At 50.9% G+C, this 26,910-nt stretch overlaps 1 protein-coding gene across 7 annotated transcripts; it reads right to left on the bottom strand.

Annotated features, from left to right (window-relative positions):
- Positions 1 to 1,057: 1,057 nt before the first annotated feature.
- On the bottom strand, positions 1,058 to 25,904 carry SETD4 (SET domain containing 4). 7 transcript variants are annotated; one of them, XM_036351096.1, is made up of 12 exons: positions 25,474 to 25,904; positions 23,992 to 24,160; positions 23,349 to 23,444; positions 20,511 to 20,548; positions 17,709 to 17,797; positions 15,599 to 16,028; positions 13,328 to 13,502; positions 11,425 to 11,506; positions 10,547 to 10,627; positions 8,813 to 8,936; positions 5,191 to 5,407; positions 1,058 to 1,600 (listed from the first exon to the last, which is right to left on the bottom strand). In XM_036351096.1, exons 2-11 carry the CDS (start codon positions 24,062 to 24,064, stop codon positions 5,207 to 5,209), a joined length of 1,389 nt encoding a protein of 462 aa, XP_036206989.1. In that variant the 5' UTR covers positions 24,065 to 24,160; positions 25,474 to 25,904; the 3' UTR covers positions 1,058 to 1,600; positions 5,191 to 5,206. The 7 variants fall into 7 exon arrangements, 6 of the variants coding, with proteins under 6 accessions (XP_036206989.1, XP_036206992.1, XP_036206990.1 ...); XM_036351099.1 differs by having other exon boundaries at positions 11,425 to 11,476; XM_036351097.1 differs by lacking the exon at positions 25,474 to 25,904 and adding an exon at positions 25,324 to 25,452.
- Between the last annotated feature and the right edge of the window lie 1,006 nt (positions 25,905 to 26,910).

Genomic DNA, 26,910 nt, shown 5'->3' with positions numbered 1-26,910 from the left:
CTTCTCTACAACTGACTGCCCTTTTTTAAAATGGTACATAAGCTCTTAGGCCTAACTACTTCTTGGCTTTCTCATTGCTTTTCTGTATAGCCCCTATGTACACGCAAAATAAATCTTTACTCCTGTTGATCTATCTTTTGTCAGTTTAATTCACAGGCCCCAGCCACTGAACCTAAGAGGCTAGAGGAAAATGTCCCCCTCAAAAAAGAAATGTGGCCCTGGCCGGTTTGGCTCGGTGGATAGAGTGTCGGCCTGCGGACTGAAGGGTCCCAGGTTCGATTCCGGCCAAGGGCATGTACCTTGGTTGTGGGCACATCCCCAGTGGGAGGCAGGAGGCAGCTGATCGATGTTTCTCTCTCATCGATGTTTCTAACTCTCTGTCCCTCTCCCTTCCTCTCTGTGAAAAACCAATAAAATACATTTAAAAAAAAAGAAAAGAAAAAGAAATGTGGCCCTAGCTGGTTTGGCTCAGCGGATAGAGTGTCAGACTGTGGACTGAAGGGTCCCAGGTTCGATTCCAGTCAAGGGCACAGGTCCAGGTTGCAGGCTCAATCCCAGGAGGGGGCGTGCAGGAGGCAGCCGGTCAATGATTCCCTCTCATCATTGATGTTTCTCTCTCTCTCTCCCTCTCTTCCTCTCTGAAATCAATAAAAATACATATTTAAGAAGAAAGAAGAAATGTGGCCCTTACACACAGTGGAGTATTAGCCTTAAGAAAGGGAGTCCTGGCACCTGCTACGCGACTGGACCTCAGAAGCTGTGCTAAGTGAAACAGACCAGACACAAAGGGCAGATGTCACATGATCCCACTTACATGAAATACTGAGAACAGACAAGTTACGGAGACCAAATAGATGAGATGTTAGCGGGTCCTGGGGGAGAGGGGGCTGGGGAGTGACCATTTAATAGGTAAAGAATTTCTGTTTGGGGCCATGGAAGAGTTTTGGAAATGGTGATGGTGATACAACATGATACTCAATGCTACTGAATTGTACATTTAAAATGGTTTAAATGGCAAATTTTATGTTATGCATATTTTGCCACAATAAAAAAGTTCCCATTTTTAAAAAACTTTATTTATAAATACAGGGAGTGGCTACAGTTTGCTGACCCCCAATCTAGAGTTTTCTACAACATGGTGGTGACTCATGACTCATGACGTAGCAGCCCAGCGCTCTAGACGAGAGGTGGTGCGTCCGTCCCACGGCTCTGCGACCTGCCGCGGCGAGGGCACTCCTCAGGGTGTGTGGATACACGTGGGAACACGGAGGAAGGTGCCTGTGATGGGGCTGTGTGCCCTTGGAAAGCCGCCACACTGTGTCCTGGGCACCGTGCTGGGGACCGTCTGCGAGGCCGTCTGCATGCCCGGCCTGGCCTCGCCGCTCTGCTCTCTGACCAGGAGTCTCCCCCGCGGGCCCGGCGTCCTGCCCGGAAAGGGGCAGCGAGAGGCCGGCCGGCGCAGAGCTGGAGGATGGCCGCACCGCCCTCAGGCACCGTTTCATCCAGAAGAATAAACATCCTCGCAGGAACGGACACGAGACGCGAAGCCCTACGTCCTGGGTGGGTGTCCAGCAACCTGCGCGCCAGCGGCTCCGGAGCCCTTAATGGAAATAAATCATGGTTTCTAAGTGACTCCCCGTGTGCGGGGCTTACTTCTCCGCAGAAGGTGAATGAACTGCGAAGTGCTACTTCCTGCAGGGCGTTTCCCCCAAATGCACAGGGGCCGAGAGGCTAAAAATGCAGACACGCACCATGTCTGCAGAAATCATAGAAAAAGATCAAATGTAGTATTTTCTTTCAACATGACAACCGCTTTGAGACTTTCCATTCAAGCAGACAGAACACAGCCTCCGGCGCTCGCCAATTCCTCCTGACAAATACCATTTGGGCTGAGTGATGCTGGAAGGGAAATAAAACAGTGGGAGGTAGAGACCAGAACATGATAAAAGGCATTCTTCTCGGTCTGCTGAGAGCCCTGTGAGCCGTCCTCTCGGGAGCGCCGCGCTCCTGCAAGCCGGACCATGTGACCCGAGTTCTCAGGTGACTTGTTTGACAGTAATGGGATGGGAAGACAAAACTCAGTGTTCCTGTCCCTTAAAAGGCAGTCGGCTCTTTATTCCCCTCACAAAGAAAACACGCAATAAAGAAAGGAAGGGCACCGGGGGCTGCTCCGTCATTCTGCACAAATCTGAACCAATGGCGCCAACAGTGCCGTGAAATCACCCCCAGACCCCAGACTGCCGGCAGCCCCGCCGGCTCCATCCACCTGCGAGCCGGCGGCACATCAGAGCCGGCTGCGGGGACCGAAGCACAGGACAGAACAGGCACGGCCAGCGCAGAGGGCACTGCCCGGTCCTCCCCACGCCCCAGCCCCCCGATTGTCCTCCTCCGCTAGGCTTCCTGTCCCAGAACCCCCGGCAGCCAGAAATGGGCCGGGAGAAGTCCGTCCCACCACATGCTCTGGCCCATCCCGTGGCCACAGCATCCCTGCAGCAAACATCCTCGCCACATAACTAGTTACCTTTTACCATTAAAAAGGAAAAATCACGATATATAAAAGAGGGACATTTGGGAGGGCATAATGAAACGTGAAAAGATGAAAAACAAAATTCAAAAGTTTCCTGTGAGATGCAGACTGTGATTACATTTAAACTGTAGTCATGGCAACACCACACAAACAGCAGACTCTGTTCTGTGGATGGCACCGAAGCACTTTCTCCTTCGTGGGAGCCGTGGGCCTGGCCTTGCTTTCTCCTCCCCGTGTCCTCTTGCAGGACGAGACCCCAACTCCTGGGGAAGTCATGTCATCGGGGAGAAGTGCCAACGATGTTAAGGGCTGGCTGAGAGCGACACGTGACCTAACCTAGAACAGGAGCGACTGTGAGAACCTCATCCACGGAGAAATGAAGCAAATGAAGCAAAACAAGAAAAGCAAATCGCAAGCAGCTACTTTTATCTCTTTTACGGCACCTGACTACTTCGTCAATAGAGAAATAAAGCCAAACAACAAAACTGCCAGCCAGTCATTGTCTCTCTTACGGCAGAAATGCCTCACAGCCCATTAGTTATAAGGCAGAAATGTCTGCGCGGAAACGTCTGCTGCAAAGGTGTCTACGCAGAGATGCTTCGGCTTGGCCCGGGCTCTGCTGTCTGCGGCAGGGACTTCGCCCCTGGCCCCTGAGCCGGGCTTTCCCCATCCATCGAGAGAACGGTGCCCGGCGAGGACTCCGTGCATGGATGGCACAGCCTGGCACCGAGCTGGCCCCGCACCCACGCGGGCCCTGGAGGTGCTGGAGAGCTGGCCCAAGGCAGCGTTTCTGACGTCCGTCACTGAGCAGACTCGGACGCGGCAGGCCCAGGGTGTGAGTCTCCTTTCTAACAGGCGAGCTCCCGGGGCGGGGGCGGGGGCGCTGCTGGCTGCAGACCACCGTGGGGAGCGGGTTGTAGGTGAGCTCCGGGGGCTCCTGCCACTACAGATTATAAGGAAGAAGATGGGCTCCGTGGCCCTGCCAGGACCCTGCTCCTGCTCCTGCTCCTGCTCCCAAATGGAGACGAATACTTCCTCTCACAGTTTCTGTCGGGCCCACGTGAGCCATGGCTCCCAGCCTCGCCTGCACGTTAAACCACATCAGAAACAGCGCCTGACCCCCACCTGACCTCCTCAGCAAGATCGCTTCCAGACAAACAGCCGCCACCGTCAGGCAACTCCGATCAGACCGACGGCCACGTGTGGGTCTCTCTCCGCGCCTAGTTCCAGGGGAACCTTCAAACCTGCAGCAGGGGCCTCGCCAGGCCCTGCAGGCGCTCTGCATGGAATGCCGCCCGCTCGAGGCAAGGCCGGAACGTGCATCCACGGAGAGGTGGCGCAGAGGGTCCAAGGACCTGCAAGGTGAGCGAGGCTCCACCTGAGGACAGACAACGGGGCCCTGGACGGCCCAGCAGACCCAAGAGATCATTTCAAACGAGGCCGCCGCATCGTCACTGTGCGATGTGCGGGGCCACCTCACGCCTGTCACCAGCCGGTTGGGATCGGAGCCTGTCAGTCAACATGGATGAAGGAGTCCACGGACACCGGGCACACTCCACTCGACCTTGAGGCTCTGTCCTCACGTCAAACGCACGCCTTTAAGGACGACGGCCAGCCCGTCAGAGGAAGGCTCCTTCCCGGCTCCAGACACACCTGGCAGAAGCCATCACAGGAGCAGACCCCCTTCTGGGTGGGGGCTCAGTTTACACCCTTGGAAGTGAGCCTTCCTGTTTGCCTGGCCAGGACCTGTCTGCCTGCTCTCAAAGACATGGAACTAAAACCTGCTCCCTGCGATGAGGCATTCTCTTCTGCTCAAGAAAAAGTGCCACATACTGACATTTCCTATGGCCTGTCGTAGGCAGACAGTCCTGCGTCTTATCACCTGCCCCTCCACCCTCACCTGAGCCCCACACCTGGTCAGGCCCCTTCGCCCTGAACTGCTGTGTAGCTGCCTGTTCTCACCCAAGGAGGCCAAGGCCCCAGAAGAGCAGGGACACCAGCGTTCTGTCCCAGGAACACAGAGTCGCTTTGCTTTGTCCAGATCCCACTCCCACCTGAACACAACTGCCTGCTTTTGAGGAGCCAGCCTTCCGGCTCGGCGGTCCTCTCGCGCCACCCAGTGGACGAAGAGGGAAGCGTCTCCAGCTCACTGCTGAGCCCGACTCGGCTCTGCTCCTCAGGCACCTGGATGGGCGAGTGGGGCTTGTCCTCACAGGAGGCCGTGACGTGCACCGAGTGGTGAGCACTGTGTGTTCTGCCGCTCACGTGGCACTGACCGGCTGAGCCGAGGACTCGTGCACTTGAGCTTGGGATTAACCTGTACTCAGCACGGGCTGCTGCATTTAAAGATGACGGGCGGCGACTGGGAGTACTCCCCCTCCTGCCTCCCACAACCCCGGTAGCTGTGGCCCTTGGAGGCCCGGAATGTTCAGCTGGGAGAAGTGGAAGCAGCTCGTCCTGCGCCCAGAGGCTCCGGAAGGGAACACCGCATCGTCTTGTGCTTCGACAATGTCCAGTGTTTCTAAGCAGCAGCTCTTGGCTTCTGTGGAATGATTTCTGCTCTGACACCCGCCCCCTTGTCCTGAACGTTAACAGGCGTGAAAACGCTGTGAACAGTAGGAACCCAGAGCCAAGATCTAAAAAGGATTCAGGGTAAAACGAACCTTAGTGTGCAGTGTTTCAGGCGTCACACCCTGCAGAGGGGGCGACACCCAGCAGGGGAGGCGATCGGAGGCACGTGGGTGAGTCACGAACAGCGGCCTGCAAACCGCTCAGGGTCTCGGCAGATGCCCGGAGGATCTTCAGCTCTTCTGTCCACAACGTTTCCACCAAAGTGAGCTGGTGTATCAACGCCATTTCTTTATCTTTCATGTGAGAAACCTGGAAGTTATTTTTAAACTTTTTATTATAAGAAAACATACATAAAATTTACCATTTTGAGCACTTTTAAATATACAGACAGTGGTATTTAGAATGTCAACAATGTTCTGTAATCATCACCAGACACTGTCCCCATTAGACACAACCTCCCAGCCCTGGCATCCTCCACCGCCCGTCTCTATGCCCCTGCTGTCCCAGATCCTCCAGAGGTGGAGCCAAGCAGTTTGTCTTCTGCATTCTGGCTTATTCCACTGAGCACAATGGTGCCTTCAAAGTTCACTAACATATTTTAAATCCCAGTAATGTTTTTATTCAAATGAGCTGTTCTTTATTTATTTTTAATTTTTTATTGATTTCAGAGAGGAAGGGAGAGCGGGAAAGAGATAGAAACATCAATGATGAGAGAGAGGGAGAACCAAGATGGCGGCATAAGGTACAAACCTGTACGTGCTGCCCCCCACAACAACATTAAAACTATAACTATAAGACAAAACAGCTATCATCCAGAACCACGGGAAAGCTGGCTGGGTGGAAGTTCTACAACTAGAAGGAAAGAAAAAAGCGCATTGAGACCAGGTAGAAGGTGCAGAGGCACCAAGAACAGAGGTACGGAGGCACGCACAAGGCGGCTGCACTTGGGTGTGCGGTTTGTTTCAATCGGAAGGGGATACAAGCTCTCAAATGCACTGAACTCATTTACGGCGAGACTCTGGGGTCCCAGACTCCTACGGGGAGAAACTGGACTGTCTTGCAGCGGGTCGGAAAGCGAGGGTGACTTTCTCGCAGAGCTGCTCACAGGGATCATTGTTGCTGTGGGGGCGCGGGACTCGGGGATTCAGAGACGTGGAGTCGCTGAGACGGCTGACAACAGCCATTGCTGTTTGCTCCGCCCTGGTGATTCTCTGAGACCCCGCCCCACTCAATTTACATCCCCACCCCAGCTGTGTACAGTGGCGCAAAGGAATCACCTGCGCTTTTGCAGCCTAACCTAACAAACTGCAGCTGGGTCAGAGAGCTCCAAAACTTCCAAACCCCAAACAAAGAGGAGAAACCTGCTGATATCGCTGTAGCTCCTGCTGGGTGGACTCACACAGTGGTTGACTTGGAGATCCAGGAGCCAGGGTACCCCTGGTCAGATACCAGATTTCAACTCCTCACATCTATAAGGGACACACTCAAGAAGCAGACTCAGTGAGCACCAAAGCCCCATTGAAGCAAGTCCTACCCCATAAGGGTGTCTCCAGCACAGCAGTTCTTCCACTGTAGACACAGCGGGTCCTCGCAGTCAGCCAAAATGCAGAGACAAAGAAACACATCACAAATGAAAGAAATGGAGGAAAGCAAACGAATGGAGGACATAGAGTTCAAAACCACAGTTACAAGGTTACTCAAGAATCTTCTACGAACCTCCGAGGAACTTAGTGAGACCTTCAAGGACCTTAATGAGAATGCCAAAAAAATGGAAAAGGACCAGTCAGAAATTAAACATGCACTGACTGAAATTAAAAATAATATACAGAGATCCAACAGCAGACTCAAGAATCAAGTCAAAGATTTGAAATACGAAAAAGCAAAAAATACCCATCCGGAAAAGCAAAACGAAAAAAGGATCCAAAAATATGAAGATAGTATAAGGAGCCTCTGGGACAACTTCAAATGTACCAACATCCGAATTATCGGGGTGCCCAAAGAAGAGAGAGAGCAAGAGACTGAAAACCTATTAGAAGAAATCATGACAGCAAACTTCCCCTACCTGATGAAAGAAATAGACTTATAAGTCCAGGAAGCGAAGAGAACCCCAAATAAGAGGAATCCAAAGAGGACCACACCAAGACACATCATAATTAAAATGCCAAGGGCTAAAGACAAAGAGAGAATCTTAAAAGCAGCAAGAGAAAAACAGTTAGTTACCTACAAGGGAGTACCCATACGACTGTCAGCTGATTTCTCAACAGAAACCATGCAGGCAAGAAGGGAGTGGCAAGAAATATTCAGTGATGAATAGCAAGAACCTACAACCAAGATTACTTTACCCAGCAAAGCTATCATTCAGAATTGAAGGTCAGATAAAGAGCTTCACAGATAAAAAAAAGCTAAAGGAGTTCATCACCACCAAACCAGGATTATATGAAATGCTAAAAGGTATCCTTTAAGAAGAGGAAGAAGAAGAAAAAGGTAAAGATAAGAATTATGAACAAAGTGACAACAAATAAGTATCTATCAACAAGTGAACCTAAAAATTAAGTCAGAATAAACTGGTGAATATAATAGAAGCAGGGGCATAGAAAGGGAGTAGACTGACAATTCTTGGGGGGAAGGGGTGTGGGGGGTGCGGGAAGAGACTGGACAAAAATCTTACACCTATGGATGAGGACAGTGGCAGGGGGTAAGGGCATGGGGTGGGGTGGAAACCAGGTGGAGGGGAGCTATGGGGGAAAAAAAGAGGGACATCTGTAATAACCTGAACAATAAAGATTTATTAATTTAAAAAAAAAGAAAAAATGTAAAATAAAAAAATGATGAGAGAGAATCACTGACTGACTGCCTCCTGCACGCCCCCTACTGGGGATCAAGCCCGCAACCCAGGCAAATGCCCTGACCAGAATCAAACCCAGGACTCTTGAGTTCACAGGCCAACACTCTATCCACTGAGCAAAACCGACTAGAGCAGCTGTTTTCTCACTTAATTAAAATAGTTACTAAATAAAAATAAAAGGAAAAGAGTACTTAAAAATCGATTACCAAGAATTCATGCAATAATTTTACCTATTAAAAGGTGCAGACAGAATGTTAACAGTCAAAAAACAGATCATATCAATGTTCATATATTTAAGGCATTAAACAACACTCAAAGAAGGTGTACCATCCCTATCCAACCTGCCCAAAACAAGTAACTTCTTAATCAAAGCACTTCTTTAAGAAAAAGATGCAAGCCCTAGCCGGTTTGGCTCAGTGGATAGAGCGTTAGCCTGCGGACGGAAGGGTCCCAGGTCCAAGTCCAGTCAAGGGCACATGCCTGGGTTGCGGGCTCAGTCCAATAGCAGAAGGCAGCCAATCAATGATTCCCTCTCATCACTGATGTTTCTACCTCTCTCTTCCTCTCCCTTCCTCTCTGAAATCCATTTTTTAAAAAGGCATTAAAAAAAAGAAAGCCCTAACCGGTTTGGCTCAGTGGATAGAGCGCCGGCCTGCGGACTGAAGGGTCCCAGGTTCGATTCTGGTCAAGGGCTTGTACCTTGGTTGCAGGCACATCCCCAGTAGGAGGTGTGTAGGAGGCAGCTGGTCGATGTTTCTCTCTCATCGATGTTTCTAACTCTCTCTATCCCTCTCCCTTCTCTCTGCAAAAAATCAATAAAATATTTAAAAAAGAAAGAAAGAAAAAGATGCAAAATTATAGAAACACACCTTTTGAAGCATAGCACTAGCCTCCTCTGTGAAATAACGGCATATTTTCTGGGCGATGTCCAAACTCATCTTCTCATTTGTTTCTGAAATTCTCTCCCCAAGAAGGACTTTTTTCCAGCGAGGACTAGAACCAAAATGTTTAATAAGATCATTTCAGCAGGGTCTCAAAAAATAAAGACGACTTTTACACCTCAACAACACACACAGCCCTCTGTTTCCAGAAGCATCACAAAGCCCGTCCCACAGCGGATTCCTCTCATAACCCCCCCAGGGACTCCCCACACTCCCGCCCGTGCTCCTCCCTGTGCTGAAACGGACGAGGTTCACAGAAGGCACTGCGAGAACAGGAGGCGGCCTGGCACTCTCATTACCGCGCGACCCTGGGCCGGGCGCAGTGGGCCGGCAGGTAGGATACACGTCTGAGGGTGGGCAAGAGGGAGCAGGAGCAGCCCGGCTGGCGTGGCTCAGTGGGTGAGCGTCGACCCATGAACCAAGGAGGTCACGGTTCGATTCCCAGTCAGGGCACAGGCCCGGGGTAGTGGGCTTGATCCCCAGTGAGGGGCTTGCAGGAGTCCAGGAGGCAGCAGATCGGTGAGTCTCTCTCATCGTTTATGTTTCTATCTCTCTCCCTCCCCTCCTCTCTCTGAAATCAGTAAGAACATTTGTTTTTAAAGAGGGAGCAACAGCAGGATGCTGAGCCAAAGGTGGCAGCACCACTCCATACGCTGCAAGAAGCACCAATGGGAAGGAGGGTGGAGGAACAGATGCTGGGCGTACAGAATCTGCAGAGGAAGTGGCTTGGACGGCAAAAGGCACGGTGACTGGGCCTACGGCAACAACCGCATGCAAGTAAACAGAAGGCACTTAGAAATGCAGAACCAGCCCTAACCAGTTTGACTCAGTGGCTAGAGCGTCGACCTGCGAACTGAAGGGTCCCGGGTTCGATTCCGGTCAAGGGCATGTACCTTGGTTGCGGGTACCTCCCCAGTAGGAGGTATGCAGGAGGCAGCTGATCAATGTTTCTAACTCTCTATCCCTCTCCCTTCCTCTCGGTAAAAAATCAATAAAATAAATTTAAAAAAAGAAAGAAAGAAAGAAATGCAGAACCAAAACAGAGAAGCCCCATTGAGCCAGCACCACCATTCCAGGCACTGAGCTATCTCATGGAACCCTCCCAACCACTCAGGGACGCTTCACCTTCAGGAAGTCCTCCCTGCACTCGGCTTCTCGGCTCTGGCTCTGACCAGACCAGCACCGGCTGCAGGAGCTCCAGGCCAGGCAGCACAGCACACACCACGGGAGCCCTCGGTCCTTTCCATGGGGGGTGGGGGGGTGGACCAAAAGCCTGACCAGGACCCATGTTTCAACAGGGGCTCCCCTGCTGCCTCCCCCATGAAAACGCCCAGGCCTCTCCCTGGATCTGCCCCTGGGGCAGAACAGGGGAGGGGGAGGGGCAGGAGCTCTGTTGGCTCCGGGAAAACCACCCACTCAGACTCCCCTCTGGGCAGTGCCTGTGCCCACACTTCTGAACAAGGAGCTGCAGGTCCCAGGGGGAACCTCTGAGGAGAGACTAGAAGTTCTCCAAACCACGCGCTCTGACTGTGATGCTCAAACAGAACCGGGAAAACTACGGAGAGAAACACCCAGCCCGCGGGTGAGTGGCATCAAGAGCACGCAGCCCACGCCCACGACGGCATCCCAGAGCTACAGCCTGACCCACCCACGTGCACTCACAATTCTCCAGCCTCCAGACACAGCAGCTTCAGGGCCGTGAGCAGCCTCCAGGACGGCCCGTCCCATCCGAACGTCAGGTTTCTGCGAGGGGGGACAGGACAAGCCGTCACTAGTACTTCGGGACCAAGGCTAACACAGTTTCTCTAAAGCAGCCACTAAACGTTAGGAAGCCTGCAGTCTTGGTCAGAAAGACAAAAGGAAAGTAAGTCTTCAGATACCTAATGATAAAGCCTGAGTAACAGGAAAACCTCTCACGTTTAAGAAAAAAAAAAATGCAAGCCATTTTCCAACGCACTTGGGTCAGAAGCCGGAGCTGGAGGAGGTCCAGCGGCAGGCACGGCCAGTCACAGGGAGACGGAGGCTGACGCCTCTGGGTGGTCTGGGGGTTAAACTAGCGGCAGCACCACAGCGCGACCGGCCTGGGCAGAGCTGGGTCACTCACAGCTGCACTTTATCTACCGAAGGGAGAACCCTGACCCTCTTCTCCCTTTGGGTGTGAAGTCACCAGCCACCCCCATCCCAAGAGCCCACGCCGTGGTCGGGGAGGGCCAGCCTGGCCTCCACCCGCCGATGCCACACCACCGGACCACAGTCAGAGACCCACGCGACCTGGGCCACAACCAACTCACCCAGGCTCCCTTCTGGCACCATGTTTCCTGTCCCAGCGGCCTCTACGTCCCTGAACAGCTTTCTTGGGAAGTACCTTACACTCCCGTGTGCCCCACGACACCAAGCACCGCTCACTGCAGAGTAAGTGCTCGATAAACACCTACCTGCAGCTGGTGAGTCAGAAGGTGTCTCATCCCTACAGAACCCTAACCTCCATTTTCTCATCACAATTTCCCGATGGAACAATTTTGAGAGAGAGGAACACTTACTCTATAAAGTCATGATCCTTTAAAATGGAAATCTTTCTGTTCATCTGCTTATCTGTTGATGGAAGATATTTAACAAGCACATCTACATAAAAAAAATCAGACTGAGATTTAGGATGTAATTCAGACAAAAGTATAAACCTCCCCTTCTCAGCTTACTTTCCTTCCCATTGCAACCAAGACACATGGAAACAGTTTCACCTAATTCATACAGAACAGAGGTCTATTCGTCAAGGCCCACGCAATGAGATCGTCATCAGCTCCAGAAAAGCCACACAACTCCACGAGGCAGGGACCAAACACCCGCAACCCAGCTCACGCTCCCACTCGGCACGCGGGCCAACAAGCCCAGTCCCGACGACCGCCCCCGGCAGGCCTGCTGGGAAGCCCAGCTCCGCGGCTGGCGCTGCACCCACACGAGGTGCGGAGCTTCTAAACGCAGACTCGCAGCTGAGCAACTAAAAGTGAGGATGCAAACGGGGCTAAGCCGCTGGGCAGCAGAGACATGAGGGACTTTTGTATTTTTAAATTTTCTCTTCGGATTTGTCTTTATTTTTAAATGCAATCATCACTAATACATAAATGTTGATCACAAGTCAGCACTTCATGGTCATGATGTTGAAGTTATTCTGATAACACAAGGCTCATCTCAAAGCCCCTTTTCTCAGACACCGGCAAGGCTTGCTTTTGCGTTTCTATGTTATTTCATAAAGAACAGCATTCTTCTGCCCGCAGGATGGAGTAGCAGCACCTCGACCACGTCTCTATTTCCGCTAGAACTTGTATTAAAACCACCTCAAGTATACACGCGGTGACCGTGCTGCTCCTCGCGCCGGGAGACAGTCCGTGCCGCCTCAGAAGGGACCAGGCTTCCATGTACTGTTTCCCACGATGTTGGGAATATTCACAGCATAAGTTTTTTAAAATATATTTTTATTGATTTCAGGGAGGAAGGGAGGGAGGGAGAGAGAGAGAGAGAGAGAGAGAGAGAGATAGAAACATCAATGATGAGAGAGACTCACTGATCAGCTGCCTCCGGCACGCCCCCTACTGGGGATGGAGCCCGCAACCCACGCATGTTCCCTAACTGGAAATTGAACCATGGCCTCCCGGTTCATAGGTGGGTCAACGCTCAACCACTGAGCCACGCCAGCTGGGCCACAGCATAAATTTACTAGCGAAATCCTGATCTTAGAAAGAATAACACCAAGGATGAGGGCTACTTAATGGCCACAAAAGAGCGTAACCCAGGACTTCATCACGCACCGCGCCCCGGAACAAGGACGGGCATGCGTCTCTGTGGTGAGCACGGTGCGTCACACACAGCAGTGCTGAATGTTTATGTGTGTGGCTTTCTAATCTCAGTACAGAGATCTCCATTTCTTTCCATCTATTAAATATGCATTTCCTTAGCACGCTTCCTGGTCCTCCATTCCTGTCTGACCCAACACAATAAACTCTTCTTGGTTCTTCTCATCCTCAATGTCGGTCAAAGCTTCGTTGTTTTTATGTCATTATCACAATTACATGGTCAACCAGAGTGAGGCAAGCCCTACCTCGGAGAAAATAAACAATATACATTTTAAGGATTGCTGCCCGGCCGGCATGGCTCAGTGGCTGAGTGTCAACCTATGAACCAGGAGATCACAGTTCAATTCCCCGTCAGGGCACATGCCTGGGTTGCGGGCTCAATCCCCACTGGGGGGCGTGCAGGAGGCAGCCGATCAGTGAATCTCTCTCATCACTGATGTTTCTCTCTCTCTCCCTCTCCCTTCCTCTCTAATATCAATAAAAATATTTAGAAGGAAAAAAAAGGATTGCCATTTTTATTAAAACTTAAAAGAACCTCACCCCCAGATGGGGAAGTGTATACCATCTTAGTGATAGGAACCGAAGTTCATCCGACCTTGTGAGACGGGGACACACGCGTGGGGGTTCCCGCGGGGAACGAACCCGTACTCCAGCAGCAGCCGCCGGCTGTCGTGGGGGCCGTAGCAGATGAACACCTCCTCGTGCCGTCTGCAGCCCGAGCCCGTCCTGATTTCATAACAGCGGGTTTCCTCATTAAATGCTGCTTTCACCTAGAAAGGAAAATCGTTAGTTTTTTAAAGCAAAACCCAAAACTAAAACGACTAAGTTATTTTGTTTATTTAAGCCCTATGCCCCTTTGAAACACTCATCGCTGAATGTAACCGCAGGTGGGAACAATGAAGGTGCCCAGGGCAGCCCCTCCATTCGCCCCACTGGCAAGCGAGTCCCACCACTGGGCCCTGGGGATGGCAAACACTTGACATTGGATAACACCTGACAATGGATATGTCACACAGACAGCCCGGGGAGGGAGGAGGGGGAAGAGGGAGAAGGGAGGCGGACAGGCGGCCGGCCCCCAGGCTGAACTCGTAAGCGGGCAGCCACCAGCAGGGGCCACAGGAAGCAGGCTTTGTAGTAACAAGAGGTCACTGGTTCTCCGGGGAAGATGTGAGTTACTTGTTTGAATAACTTCCAGGGCTGGCAGGGAGGCGAACCTGTTAGGGTGAGGACCGGGTAGGGGCAGCTCGTCTGGCTGACAGAGCAACCAGCCAGGAAGCCTTCCGCACCAGGTTGGGGACTACGAGGTGTGAGCAGGGAGCTACCCGCCAGGCCTCTGGGGCCCTGTGAGCCCAAAGGTGTCAAGGCACACGCGGGATTTCAGGTCTTACAATAAGGCCTTTGAGCATGACACTGGCTGACACTGTCGTATGGATTTTGTGACTGTTTTGTGAGCTGATGGGTAGAGAGGAAAAGAACAAGAAGACCTACCTGCTCCCCACAGAAAGGAGTGGGTGCAGGCACTGAGGCCCCTTCCTTAGCAGCAAGCCCAGCGAGCCCCAGGAGGCGAGGAGGAGGAGCAGGCTGAAATTCCCACCTGGCAGCATCAACAATAGATTAAGGCCATGGTTTGGAGTCTCATGCCAAAAGCCACTGCAACGCACTTTAGGCCCGGCCGGCAACTTCTTCCATAGAGGGCCAGAGAGGAAATGCTCAGCCCGCCAGCGCCCTGAGCCACATGCCCCGCTGCAGGAGGCAGTACCCACACTCACCTGTAAAATCACTGGTCCTGGGGGCGTAAATGCATTAACAGCAATAAAAATAAAGCCACCCCAATGGGGCAGAGTCCCTGTGTCCAGCATCCTATTGTACTACGGCCCCCCTCATTTCATCAACATCAACCACAGACACCCTCCTGGCTCGGCCTCCCGCACTCAGTGTTGTCAGAAACGCATCCTCCTAAGGAAGTGACAAGCAGACAGGCAAGGAGTGTCCTGGCCTTGGAGGCACGGCAGGGCCTCCCCACGCTCCCTCCCAATGGCAGTGGGCGAACCAGGTGGCTAACCGGATGGCACAGGTCTTCCCCGGGCGGCCGGGTGTGAAGAGGACAGCGAGCAGGGGTCCCAGCCAGTGCGCCTGCAAGTGGACCCTGGGAGGGTTGGCTGTGGGTGAGCCGACTACAGACACCTCTGCCCTCAGGCAGGCCCTCCCCAGCAGGCCCTGCAGACAGAACCGTCTCCGTCCTGTGCCACAGGGGAGAGGGCAGAGGGCAGAGGGCGAGGGATCTGACTCTCCCACAGCAGGCTTCTCCAATGACTTCCGGGCTCCTTTCCCCACTCCATAAAGTTTTGTTTGTTTGCTTGTTTTGTGTGTTTTTTAATAAAAGTTTATTGAAGGCCTACTACGTGCCAGGCCCTGCGCTGAGCACTGGGATTACAAAGAGGAACAAAGCAAAGTCCCATCCTCTTAAGACTGCAGAGCTCAGAGAGGGGGGCAGTACATTAACCAGAGATCACAGCAAAGATCAAAGCGGACAGCAATGCCCCCAAGTATAAAAGGGGTCGGTACAGGAACGCAAGCCAGACTCCTGGGCCAGTTCTGGAAGGAGGAAGACTGTGCACCACAGGTGGGCGAGGGAGGGGAGGCTGCGGGTTAAGACCTGGGGGGGGGTAGGGGGGGAGTATAGCACTGGGCTCTGCGGGCCAGGAGGGACATGGGGTCGGAGCAGACAGGAGCACGCCTGGCGGCAGGCAGTTACCTGGAGCCAGCACACCTTCCCTGTGGCCCACTCCCTAGTCTAGGTCACAGGTTCTAAAGTCGCTGTCCTCCCTGTGGACACAGAACGGGTGCCCCCTCGGCAGCCTCTCACCTGGACGGCCGGGCTGTGGTTCAGCAGATCCAGGTACGGGGCGAGCGCGCAGGTGTCTGGCTCCGCGGACAGGCCCTGCCTCCGGCCCCGCTCCATGTACACGGCTCTGGTGTTGACCGTGCACCAGGCCCACAGGAAGGCCCTGTAGCTGAAGACGCTTGCCGCAGCCTCGGAGAGCAGAGGCTGCAGGGAGGAGAAGAAGCCTCGGGAGGACGTAAACAGCTCACGCACGCGCGTCCTCTGCTCTCTGGCCTTCGCTTCCAAAGGCCCGGGGAGAAGAGCCACCACTTCCGGCTCCAAACACACAGGGCAGGTGTAGGCCTTCGGCAAAACCTCCAGGTAGGGCTTCCAGGGGGACCGGTCCCCAGCATGCTTTTCTGCAACTAGAAAGGTGCACAGAGCCAGCAGAGGAGACGGGAGAGGCTGCCACCTTTTCAAATTAAAAGCCAGAGTAAAGAAGTTACTCTTATTGGAAGATACAGACGCTCTAGTGCAGCGGTTCTCAACCTGTGGGTCGCGACCCCTTTGGGGGCCCAACGACCCTTTCATAGAGGTCGCCTAAGACCATCCTGCATATCAGATATTTACATTACGATTCATAACAGTAGCAACATTACAGTTATGAAGTAGCAACAAAAATAATGTTATGGTTGGGTCACAACATGAGGAACTGTACTGAAAGGGCCAGAAGGTTGAGAACCACTGCTCTAGTGGTTAGTTCTGCTCCCAGAGGGATGGGGCGGTCAGCACTCACCCAGCTTATTTCATGGCCCATGGGAGGGTCTTCCTTCCTCAAAGCTTTCTCTCCAGAGAGCACCCAACACAAGTGCTCTGAGCAGGTCACGCCACACAAGAGCGGACTCACCAACCCGAGTCCCAGCTTTGTTTGCAAGATTCCTTTCTGCAAACACCCTCTCTGCTTCCAACTTGGTTGTCCAGCTTTAAGCTTTTGCTGGCAGTCCACTGGTTTCACTGGGATAATTAGGGCACTTGGTGGGGGACCAATGGAAAGAACCTAGTACATCCACTGGTACATGTAGGCATTTCTATTTTAATCCTAAATTACCATCTCTATTGCAAATTATACACTGCAGTATTTTTATCTGTTCACAGTGAAAAATCTCATGCTGCATGAATGTATCAAGAAAAGTTTACATTAATCCTTCAACGTCTAGATTCCTATATTACCGTATATTCTACTCAAAATTTCAGAACGATATGGAAAATATTAATGCTAAGAGCACCCTTGCCTCCACTCACACCAATAAAGATATATCGGTCCTCTTACAAACACAAGTGGGGCCCAGCCAGGGCCGCTCAGTGGCTGAGTGTCCATCTATGAACCAAGATGTAGGTTCAATTCCAGGCGGGACACAGGCCCCGGTTGCAGGATCGATCCCCAGTAGGGGGCGTGCTGAAGGCAGCGGATTGATGACTCATCACTGATGTTTCTATCTACCTCTCCCTCTCCCTTCCTCTCTGAAATCAATAAAAATACATTAACTTTTTAAAGAGCTATCGGGCGGGGGGGGGGGGGGGGGGCACATTCAGAATTTACCCTGGGCTAAGACACAATTCAACCTTTCACACCTCACAATTCAGAAACCCTTCTGCTGAGGCTCTCACACTCTGTCCGCAGACGGGCCCGAGCGGAGGCCCAGGAGAACACGAGCTGGAAATCAGTTCTCCCTTCAAGGCTGGCCCCTCTCTCCTACGCTAAAAAAAGCTAACTCTTTCCTAATGTCAACAGCTCTTCAGAGCTGAAAGAAAATTCAAGCAAGTACAGTGAGGGTAAAAATAAAAGAGAAATTGACATCTGTCATGCTCCACTACGATGGAGAACGAGCTACTGTGAGCAGGGCGCTCGGCCCTGACTTCATTATCCCATTTCATCTGCAGTTTCCGGGACAGATCAGGACTCAAACCCACCTCCCAGTTGGCCATGAATTAAAACAAGCCTCACAGACCAGAGTAGCCCTGTTGCACCGTTGCAGGTATCGGCTACGCAGGGGCTGGGTCCTCCTGAACTCTGCCTCAGGTGACACACCTGCCGATGGTGCAGACTTTAAGGAGAAGCGGTGCCCCGGTTAGCATGTGTGCGGTCACTTACTTAGCAATGTACGCCCCTAAGTGGCTCCTAATCACTGTGTCCGTGGTGAGCAGGCAACTCTCAGGCAACGAAATAATCACCTGTCCCTCCTTCCCGAAAAAGAAAGCAGAGTTTAGAACGCCCGTGCTTTGGGAAGGGCCTGTGAGCGCGCGTCTTTCCAAGTCCTCGGTTTCACCTACTAAGAGCCCAGAAGAACCCGACCACAGAGACCACCACCGACTAACTGCCAAGCCCGAGTCGGCGGGCGTCGGCAAGGCCGCTCCAGCGCGGGCACTGCGACCCCGACAGGAATTAAAGGTCAATTATGTGACTGTCAGCCTTTCACCAGAAAGGAAAGTGGAAACACTGGCAACTCAAATCAAATTGTTCCTTCACTTCCTTAGGCCAGGAAATTGTGCTGCCTTCAGGAAACAGGCAGAACCCCACACACTCACACACAAAAACCCACCTGGTGCAACCCCCTGTACCCAGCGGCTGTCCTAGAAATGGCCCACCCTCCCTCAGCCTGTGTCCACTAGCTAAAGCAAGGGCAGCCCGCCAGCACAAGGGGCCCATCTAACACCTGCAGAAGGACAGCTCTTCACACGGAGACGGGAACAGAGAAAGGAAAATTAAGAGGCAAGTAACGGACCCCAGAAACAAGTAAGTCGCCAACAAGCCAGGCGTAAGGTCCTGCTGTCGTTGTAACTGGCCTCTCAGTTACGAATTTCAGCCCAAAATCAGCTGGGTGCCACTGCCAGTTGCCTCATCTGTAAATCGCGATTACACTAGGTCACCACTGCCACCTCTTCCTGCCCCGACATCCGTGACTTCATGGTTTTAAAAATCCACTCGGTGCTCAGATGGTTAGAGAATCCTCCTGTACAACAAAAGGTTGCGGCTCGATTCCCGGTCGGGGTACGTACCTAGGTTTCGGTTTGATCTCCACTCAGGGCGGGTAAGGGAGACAACCTATCAATGTTTCTCTCTCTCTCTCTCTCAAATCAATAAAAACATTGTCAGGTGAGGATTTTTTTTAAAGCCACTTGATAAAATGGTCTATATCAGTGAGGGCGAACCTTTTGAGCTCGGCGTGTCAGCATTTTGAAAAACCCTAACTTAACTCTGGTGCCGTGTCACATATAGAAATTTTTTGATATTTGCAGCCATAGTAAAACAAAGATTTATATTTTTGATATTTATTTTATAAATTTAAATGCCATTTAACAAAGAAAAATCAACCAAAAAAATGAGTTCGCGTGTCACCTCTGACACGCGTGTCATAGGTTCACCATCACTGGTCTATATGGTCCTTGGGGTAAATCTCTTCATCATCAAAACTCATCAAACTGAACACTTAAAAGCTGGGCAGCCCAGCCAGCGTGGCTCCATGGTTGAGCATCGACCTATGAACTACTAGGAGGTCAAGGTTTGATTCCTGGTTGGGGCACATGCCCAGGTTGCAGGCTCAAACCCCAGTAGGGGGTGTGCAGGGGGCAGCCGATCCATGTTTCTCTCTCATCCATGCCATGTTTTTCTCTCATCAATGTTTCTATATTTCTCCCTCTCCCTTCCTCTCTTTAAAATAAATAAAAACCTATTTAAAAAAATAACCTACAGTCACCGCTATATGCATGAGAGGTATATGTCTCCTTTCCAAATGCTGCTACAGAATGAGGTCAATTACACCTCTGTTCAAAAAACAAAAACATTACACAACAACGTACATGTGCTTAATGCTAATAAGCTGCACAGTTAAAGTGGTTAAGATGATAAGTTTTATTTTATACTAGTATATATTTTTGCCACAACTAAAAATTATAAAGTAATTTAAAAATTAAAACAGCATAATAGAATTACAACACTAAAAGTTACCATTCTTTACACTAAACATACTAGTATGTGTAAGGCTGGGGTTTATATAAATTAAATTAAGAAATTAAAATAATGTTAAATAAAAATAAATTAAGTAATTAACGGGTAGCTTTACAGAAAACTGTATTGTCCTTTAAATGGCATAAATGGACCTTGGAGATCAGATCACCATGCCATTCACCTCCTTGTTTTCCAGGGGAGGACACAGAAGCCCACGGGGTCCAGAGCCTTGTCCCTCCGGTGCCACAGCAGGCTGGCGCCTGGGACAGGCCCGGAGGCCTCCTCCCTCTGCTCGCTCGTTTCCACCTCCTCTGCTATGCGCAGTCTCTCAGATGAGAGCGGCTTCCTCCCGTGCACGGTTAGCACATGATCTGGTTTATAAAATCCACTGTGGCAGACTGCTGGCTGCCTACCCAACAGCCTCTCTCCTCCTCACCACCCACACCCCCTCCCTGCCCCCGAAGGGCACTGCGGACAGGTGTCGCCTCCCGCCGCCGGGGCTGCGCACCTGGTCGCTGACAGCGGAGAGGAGGCTGGTTCATGGGTCCCCTTTCCTGGACGGGAGAAGCTGCCCTTGCTCACCCCTTGCTGGGCCCTGCTGCTCCAGCTCCAGGAGCTACACGCTGGACCTGAGGGTGGCAGCTCCCTCTAAGGACGTGGGTGGAGAGCTGCTAAGTCCTGGGCCTCCGACGGCCACGGGACGCCACACCAGCCAGGTCGCCTACCCAGGTGTGTTCAGGTGACAGCAAAATAAACTGCACCAAGCCCTGCTACTTGGGTTTGTCTCCAGTATGCAGCAAGCAACTCTCACTGGCAGAGTTGTACTGAAACTTATCTGTAAGTAAAAAATGCCTGTATGCCAAGCATATTTTTAATCCACTTGGTTTAACCCCCAAAAACAAAGCAGCAACATCTGCACTGGGTCTCAAGGACAAGAGAGATGCTCACCTGCAGGGACGTTCTGCTCATCAGCCCTCTCCCGGTATCTAGGAACGCAAAGACAGGAAAGGGTGAATCTACTGCAGCTTCCAGGCCTCAGAGACACTCTGAATAGAAGATGTGAATGAACTTCAAAGCCGGTGTCTTGACCCTGAGTCCCGGAGGATCAAGAAGCTGCTCTGGAAAATGTAAATGTGCTGACCTCCCCTTGGGTTTGTAATCCTCCAAGGGCAAAGTGAGCTTCAGAATCAAGACCTACAGACCAGGCACCTTCTACAGATCTGCTTCCGGGTCTCTCAGGAACCCTTCAGCTGACCTCCTCCGCTGGGGTCATCCTTTAGACTTGTATGATAATTTAAGCGGAAATGCATCTCCAACCATATACAGGGGTAGGCAAAAGTAGGTTTACAGTTGAAATACAAATAATACAATAATTAATGCATTACAATACAAGAATAAGCTGTGTGTTTTGAGTACTCGCAACTGTAAACCGACTTCCGTCCACCCCTGTGTATGAACCGAACTTGGCATACGGGATAAACCTGGAAGATGCTTTACCGCTATTTCTACAACATATCAAGTTCAGAAAACAGAGCCCAGCAAGCTACACTTACTAAGGCGAGGCGGGAAGTGGCCACGAGGACCATATAAAAGTAAAGCTTATTACAGACTAAGCTCCAGGAACGTCTGCGCTTCTGCTGATGGACAATAACACTAAGACTCAGGTCACTGGGCATATAATTGTCTACACTGCTGGAAAGGAACATCAGATCGGTGGCTCGCCTCTGAGAGGGCGCAAGATTTTATAATCGCAATTTTTATGGATTATCCTTATTCCTGCCTTCGCCTTATTTTTCTATTTTCATCCCCCTTTTGTAATTTTGAATTTTATTTCACTATTTCAGCATTTCTTCCCACAAGCCACTTCATTTACTTTTAGAACAAGGTAAAGCATCTTAACACATTGTATGCGGGAAACGTATTTACACGTTTTACGTTGACTGGTAGTACAGCGCAGGACACATATTAATGTTTTTTATAGACTAACGGTAGAATGCAGGTAACGTATAAATACGTTTATTTTTATACTTTTTTATTGCTCTCAAGGGATGCTAACATGCAGATATGCCGGGAGCCGGTCCATGCTTGCTGTTTCAAGGGACCTGGCACATATGGCATACTGTTCTTAATATGTTTGCTCACCTTCTTGGCACTATGTGTTTTAACCAAGGTCTCCTCTCTGAGAAAGGTTGTTTCCCCAGGTAGGGATTTTCCCCTGAAGTTAGGGAGGGAATAAAACCTCTTAACTAAGTGCCAGGTGGGTAATTAATCACTTTAACTACGAACAATTGTGCTTAAGCTACATAATCTTTACTCCCTGGAATGAAGATAAGAAACGCCCTAACCTTTGTAATAGAAATTGACAGGATTGAATCAACTGGTATAAATACAGAAGCAACAAGACAGCAAGAGCCAGAACTCAGAACACAGAACGAAGACAGAACTCAGAAGAAGGAACCTACACAGACAGAAGAACTTCGCTGGAGAGAACATGGCAAAAGATCCTGGACTGAACCTGACTACAGAAATTGGCAAGAGAACCTGACTGGAACCTGGTGACTGAACCTGGCTGGAGAACCTGGACAGAACCTGGCTGGAGAATCTAGCAAGGGAACATGGCTACAGAACCTGGCTGGAGAACCTAGCAAGAGAACATGGACACAGACCCTGGCAGGAGATCCTAAGCAGAACCTCTCTGGAGATCCAGACCAGAACTTGGCTGGAGATCCTGGCTAGAGATCCTGGCTAGGCTGCTGATCAACTGAACGCTGTCACCATGTCATTCCTTCTTCGCCAACTCCGTCCACACCTTTGGGGACCCCTGGACCCGCTGGGGTTGGACCCCAGCACAGATATACGAATTCCAAAGGACAAAATTTGGGTCTCTAACACATACATTGGTGAATTATGTATGTACTTGCAGGTCTAACGGTAATCTATTCAACTGCGTAGAGCAGGGGTGGGCAAACTTTTTGACTCGAGGGCCACAATGGGTTCTTAAACTGGACCGGAGGGCCGGAACAAAAGCATGGATGGAATGTTTGTGTGAACTAATATAAATTCAAAGTAAACATCATTACATAAAAGGGTACGGTCTTTTTTTTTTTTAGTTTTATTCATTTCAAACAGGCCAGATCCGGCCCGCGGGCTGTAGTTTGCCCACGGCTAGCGTAGAGTCATCCCTTCACACAATTCTCTGCCTCGCCACGCATTCAGTGCAATTCTAAGAAAAATAATTCAGTATACATTTTATAGTAAATCACAAAAAGTTTCATTGAAAAAAAATATGTAAAACTAATTTTTCTGAACATTGCCATTTGCGCAAAAAATTAGCAAAAATGGCCCGCGCCACCTGTTAGCACGCGATAAAAACTACCCGCAAACAATGTGTTAATCCACCTTCTCAAATATTACAGCTACAGCTTGGCCAGCATGGCTCAGTGGTTGGGTGTCAACCTATGAACCAGGAGGTCAGGGTTTGACTCCTGGTCAGGGCATATGCCTGGGTTGTGGGCTCAACCCCCACGGTAGGGCATGAAGGTGGCAGTCAATCAATGATTCTTTCTTATCACTGATGTTTCTCTCTCTCTCTCCTTCTCCCTTCCTCTCTGAAATCAATAAAAATATATTTTTTAAAAGAAAATTACAGCTACAAGGCAGGAAGCTGACACAATACGAGATACGCTCCCCAAGATAATACAGCTACCTGCAAGGCTCACCCCTGCTTTCCTGTCACCTGTGCCATCTCATGTGACAAAGGTCATGAGAACTGAAAGCCAGACTCACCTGGAAAACAAGCAGGTATTAAATTTGTATCTTCAAACTTCCTAGCTTTCAACCACTTCTTAAGCGCTATAAATTCAGGCTTGTAGCTCTCATTCACTAACCAATGGAGGAAAAAATGGTGATTAACAAAACCTCTGATGAACTGTCTCAGTGTTATCATAAAAATAAATGAATTTTAAAATGTACAAATAATGTAAACTAAAAAGAAAAAACATATGATGGTCTCAAAGAGGCAGGAGAAGCAACTGGTAAAACTGACCGTTATCAATGTGGTACCTCCCAGTTGGCCAGGCACTCACATGCAGCCTGTCTTCAAACTGGGTTACAGTGAACTCAAAATGAGGAGTTTATATCCAAACATTTACACCTTGCAGGTAATGAGAGGACAGGAGAGAGGGCAGGGCTAGAAACAGAAACCTGGGAGTCAACCCCAGAAAAGACACAGTTGAAGAAACGAGAAATATGTTTATATTCCCACAAGGGTTAAAAAGAATACAATGGCACAATTACAAAGAGAATTATTTAAGAAATATTCTCTGTGAACATTGCCCATGTGCCTTTGAGAAAAGCTATATGCACCTGTTAATATCAAGCAACAAGATTCTTTTTATATCACTGGCACCAAAAAAAGTAAACACCGTACCTCCCCTTGATTGAAAATTTGTGCAGAGTTTCCGTCTTCTGATCCGGCTTGTTCTTCCTCTACCCTTCTTCATACTACAACTGCAGTTTCTGTTTAGGTGCCCAATCGAAAATAGAAAGCACTTCCTTTACTTTTTCTCCCAATGTATGACTATCACTGTTCTTAGTACCTTTAAAGATTTAAATAGACAAACATATTATTTGGTAAACCACTTCTCTAAAGTGTTTTTAGATATAGAACTTTTATACTGAGAGCTAAATCATGATCCCTTGTGCAGTGATGGAATGCACATTTTACTGGTCCCTCTAAAACAGTTCCTTTTTAAAAAAAATAAATGTATATGTGTATATAAATTTATACAGTAGGCACCTACAGGAGGCAACTGATAGATGTTCCTCTTTCGCATCAATGTTTCTCTCTCCCTCTCTCTCCCTTCCTAAAATTTAAAAAAAAAAAAAAGCCCAGCTGGTGTGGCTCAGTGGTTGAGCGTGGACCAATGCACCCAGGAGACCTCGGTTTGATTCCCGGGCAGGGCACATACCGGATTGCAGACTGATCCCCAGTAGGGAATGTGCAGGAGGCAGCTGATCTATGTTCTTTCTCATCAATGTTTCTCTCAATTCCTCTCCCTCTATCTCTTAAATCAATTTTTTTAATATTTAAAATAAAAATATCCTCAGGTGAGAATTTAAAAAACAGCAGGATTCAGATAATGGAATATTATGTAGCCACCAACAGGGAGAAAAATATATGCTAAGGTGTAAAAATGTCCAAGGGGGGAAAAATGCAAAGTTTCAGAACATTTCAAACTCAATGACCCCTTTTTTTTAATATATATTTTTATTGATTTCAGAGAGGAAGGGAGAGGGATCGAGAGACAGAAACATCAATGACCCTTTTAGGTTTGATTTTGAACACATTATGTCTGTTTATAAAGCCAGGAGATTTAAGGAAAGATAGCCACAGGTGCGCAAGGGGAGGCGGCGCTTACTGTGACTTACACGTGCATGAATGCCGAGCGGACGGTACCCGGGGAGAGCTGGGGTTTTATGTGCGCACTTGACCCAACAGCTGCTTTTAAATCTACCACCGACACCGGGCTGACAGAGGACCAGGCACCGGTACCACCCGCCTGGGCCCTGGAAGGCTCCCTGCTTCACCCACCGAAGGGTGGCGAGCCGGGTCCCTGGGCGAGTGCCCGGCCGCGCGCGGGTGCCCGTGGGCGCGCGGGCTCTGCACGTGGAGCCAGGGCGGCCGCCGGCCCGGGCACGGCACGCGCTCCCCGTCCCACCCGCGGCGCCCACCCCGCGGCCCTGCGCCTCGCGGACCTACATTCGCCAGATGAGCGACTTCCGGGCCTAGCGGAGTGCGGATACGACCTCCGTTCTTTTTACATCAAAACTAAAATATTAGCAAAGCTCCAGAGCTGCTCCCGTTACCCGGGCAACCGGAGGCCCCGGCCCGGAAGTGCTTCCGGCTCACCTGGCGCCGGAGCCGGTCTCCGAGGTGACGGCGGCGGGGCGGCTGGCCCAGGGCACGTGGAGACCCAAACCGCACGGTGACCGCCCTGCGTCCTCACTAAGCGAAGCCCAGTCCCTGGCCGCCGGGCGGAGCCCCTCCCCCGCGGGTGCCGCCGGGGGCCTGCGCAGTGTGTCCGGGCAGCGCCGAGGACGCCCGCACCCGACGGGGTCAGTCCCCCGCCCCGGAGTCGCGGACAGGGAAACTGAGGGGCCCGCGGCGGGGAGCCTGCGCTCTGAAGCCCGACCAGCGGAGGGGAGGGACTCCCTACGCACGCGGCCCAGGCCTGACCCCCAGGGCCGGCACCCAACCCGCCTTTTGCTCCGCCTCCGCCGCGACCCCGGAACTGCGAGCCCAGGCAGCCAGAGCTTCCCGCCGCCCCCGGTTCCGCCGACGTGCCCCGCCCCTTTGCTCGGGAGCCCCGCCCCTGGCTTACCCGACGCGCCCCACCCCTGAAGCCCCGCCCCCGACTCACCCGACGCGCCCCGCCCCTTTGCTCGGTGAGCCCCGCCCCTGCGAGTCCCTCCCTTTGCTTGGCTAGCCCCGCCCCGCTCCTCGTGCCCCGCCCACTTCACCCTCCCTGGCCAAGCTCTCCCAGGATCAGCCTTGCAGAAGTCCATAGCTTTTAAGTCAGTGGTTCTCAACCTTCCTAATGCCGCGACCCTTTAATACAGTTCCTCATGTTGTGGTGACCCCCAACCACAAAATTATTTTCGTTGCTACTTCATCATTGTAATGTTGCTACTGTTATGAATCATCATGTAAAAATCTGATATGCAGGATGTACTTTCCTTGTGACAAATTGAACATAATTAAAGCATAGTGATTAATCACAAAAACAATATGTAATTATATATGTGTTTTCCGATGGTCTTAGGCGACCCCTGTGAAAGGGTCGTTCGACCCCCAAAGGGGTCGCGACCCACAGGTTGAGAACCGCTGCTTTAAGTAAATACTCCTCCCTGTACAGAGGTGGAGCTCAATTTCTGCCCCCACATCGCCACTGGATTGTGGGACAGGCTTAGTGACTAGCTTCCAAGTGTGCAGGGCAGTGTAGAGAGCAGGGAAAAGTAAGTGTGCCGTGGGGAAACCTGGCAAGCGGTCCGGCCAGGTGCTGAGGGTTAACATAGTCAGTGATGAATTATGGTGATAGCATGCCAGGGTGTAGGGAGGGCACTTCGCTCCTGTGGTCTTCCTCCCCCAAACCCTATAACCGCGTTCTTTCTTGAGAAGAACATCAGACAAACCCCAAAACACCTGAACAGTACAGTGGGGCCTTGACTTATGAGTTTAATTCGTTCCGTGTCAGAGCTCGTAACTCACATTACTCGTATGTCAAATCACTGTGACGTTCGCTGCGCCAACTAGCGGTGGGGTATCTGAAGCTGGCTCGTAACCTGA

The sequence above is a fragment of the Myotis myotis genome, unplaced genomic scaffold, assembly GCF_014108235.1.
Source record: "Myotis myotis isolate mMyoMyo1 unplaced genomic scaffold, mMyoMyo1.p scaffold_m19_p_2, whole genome shotgun sequence".
In the NCBI taxonomy this organism is placed as follows: domain Eukaryota; kingdom Metazoa; phylum Chordata; class Mammalia; order Chiroptera; family Vespertilionidae; genus Myotis; species Myotis myotis.
The sequence above is the reverse complement of the archived record's forward strand: the minus strand, read 5'-3'. Positions and strand labels throughout refer to the sequence as shown.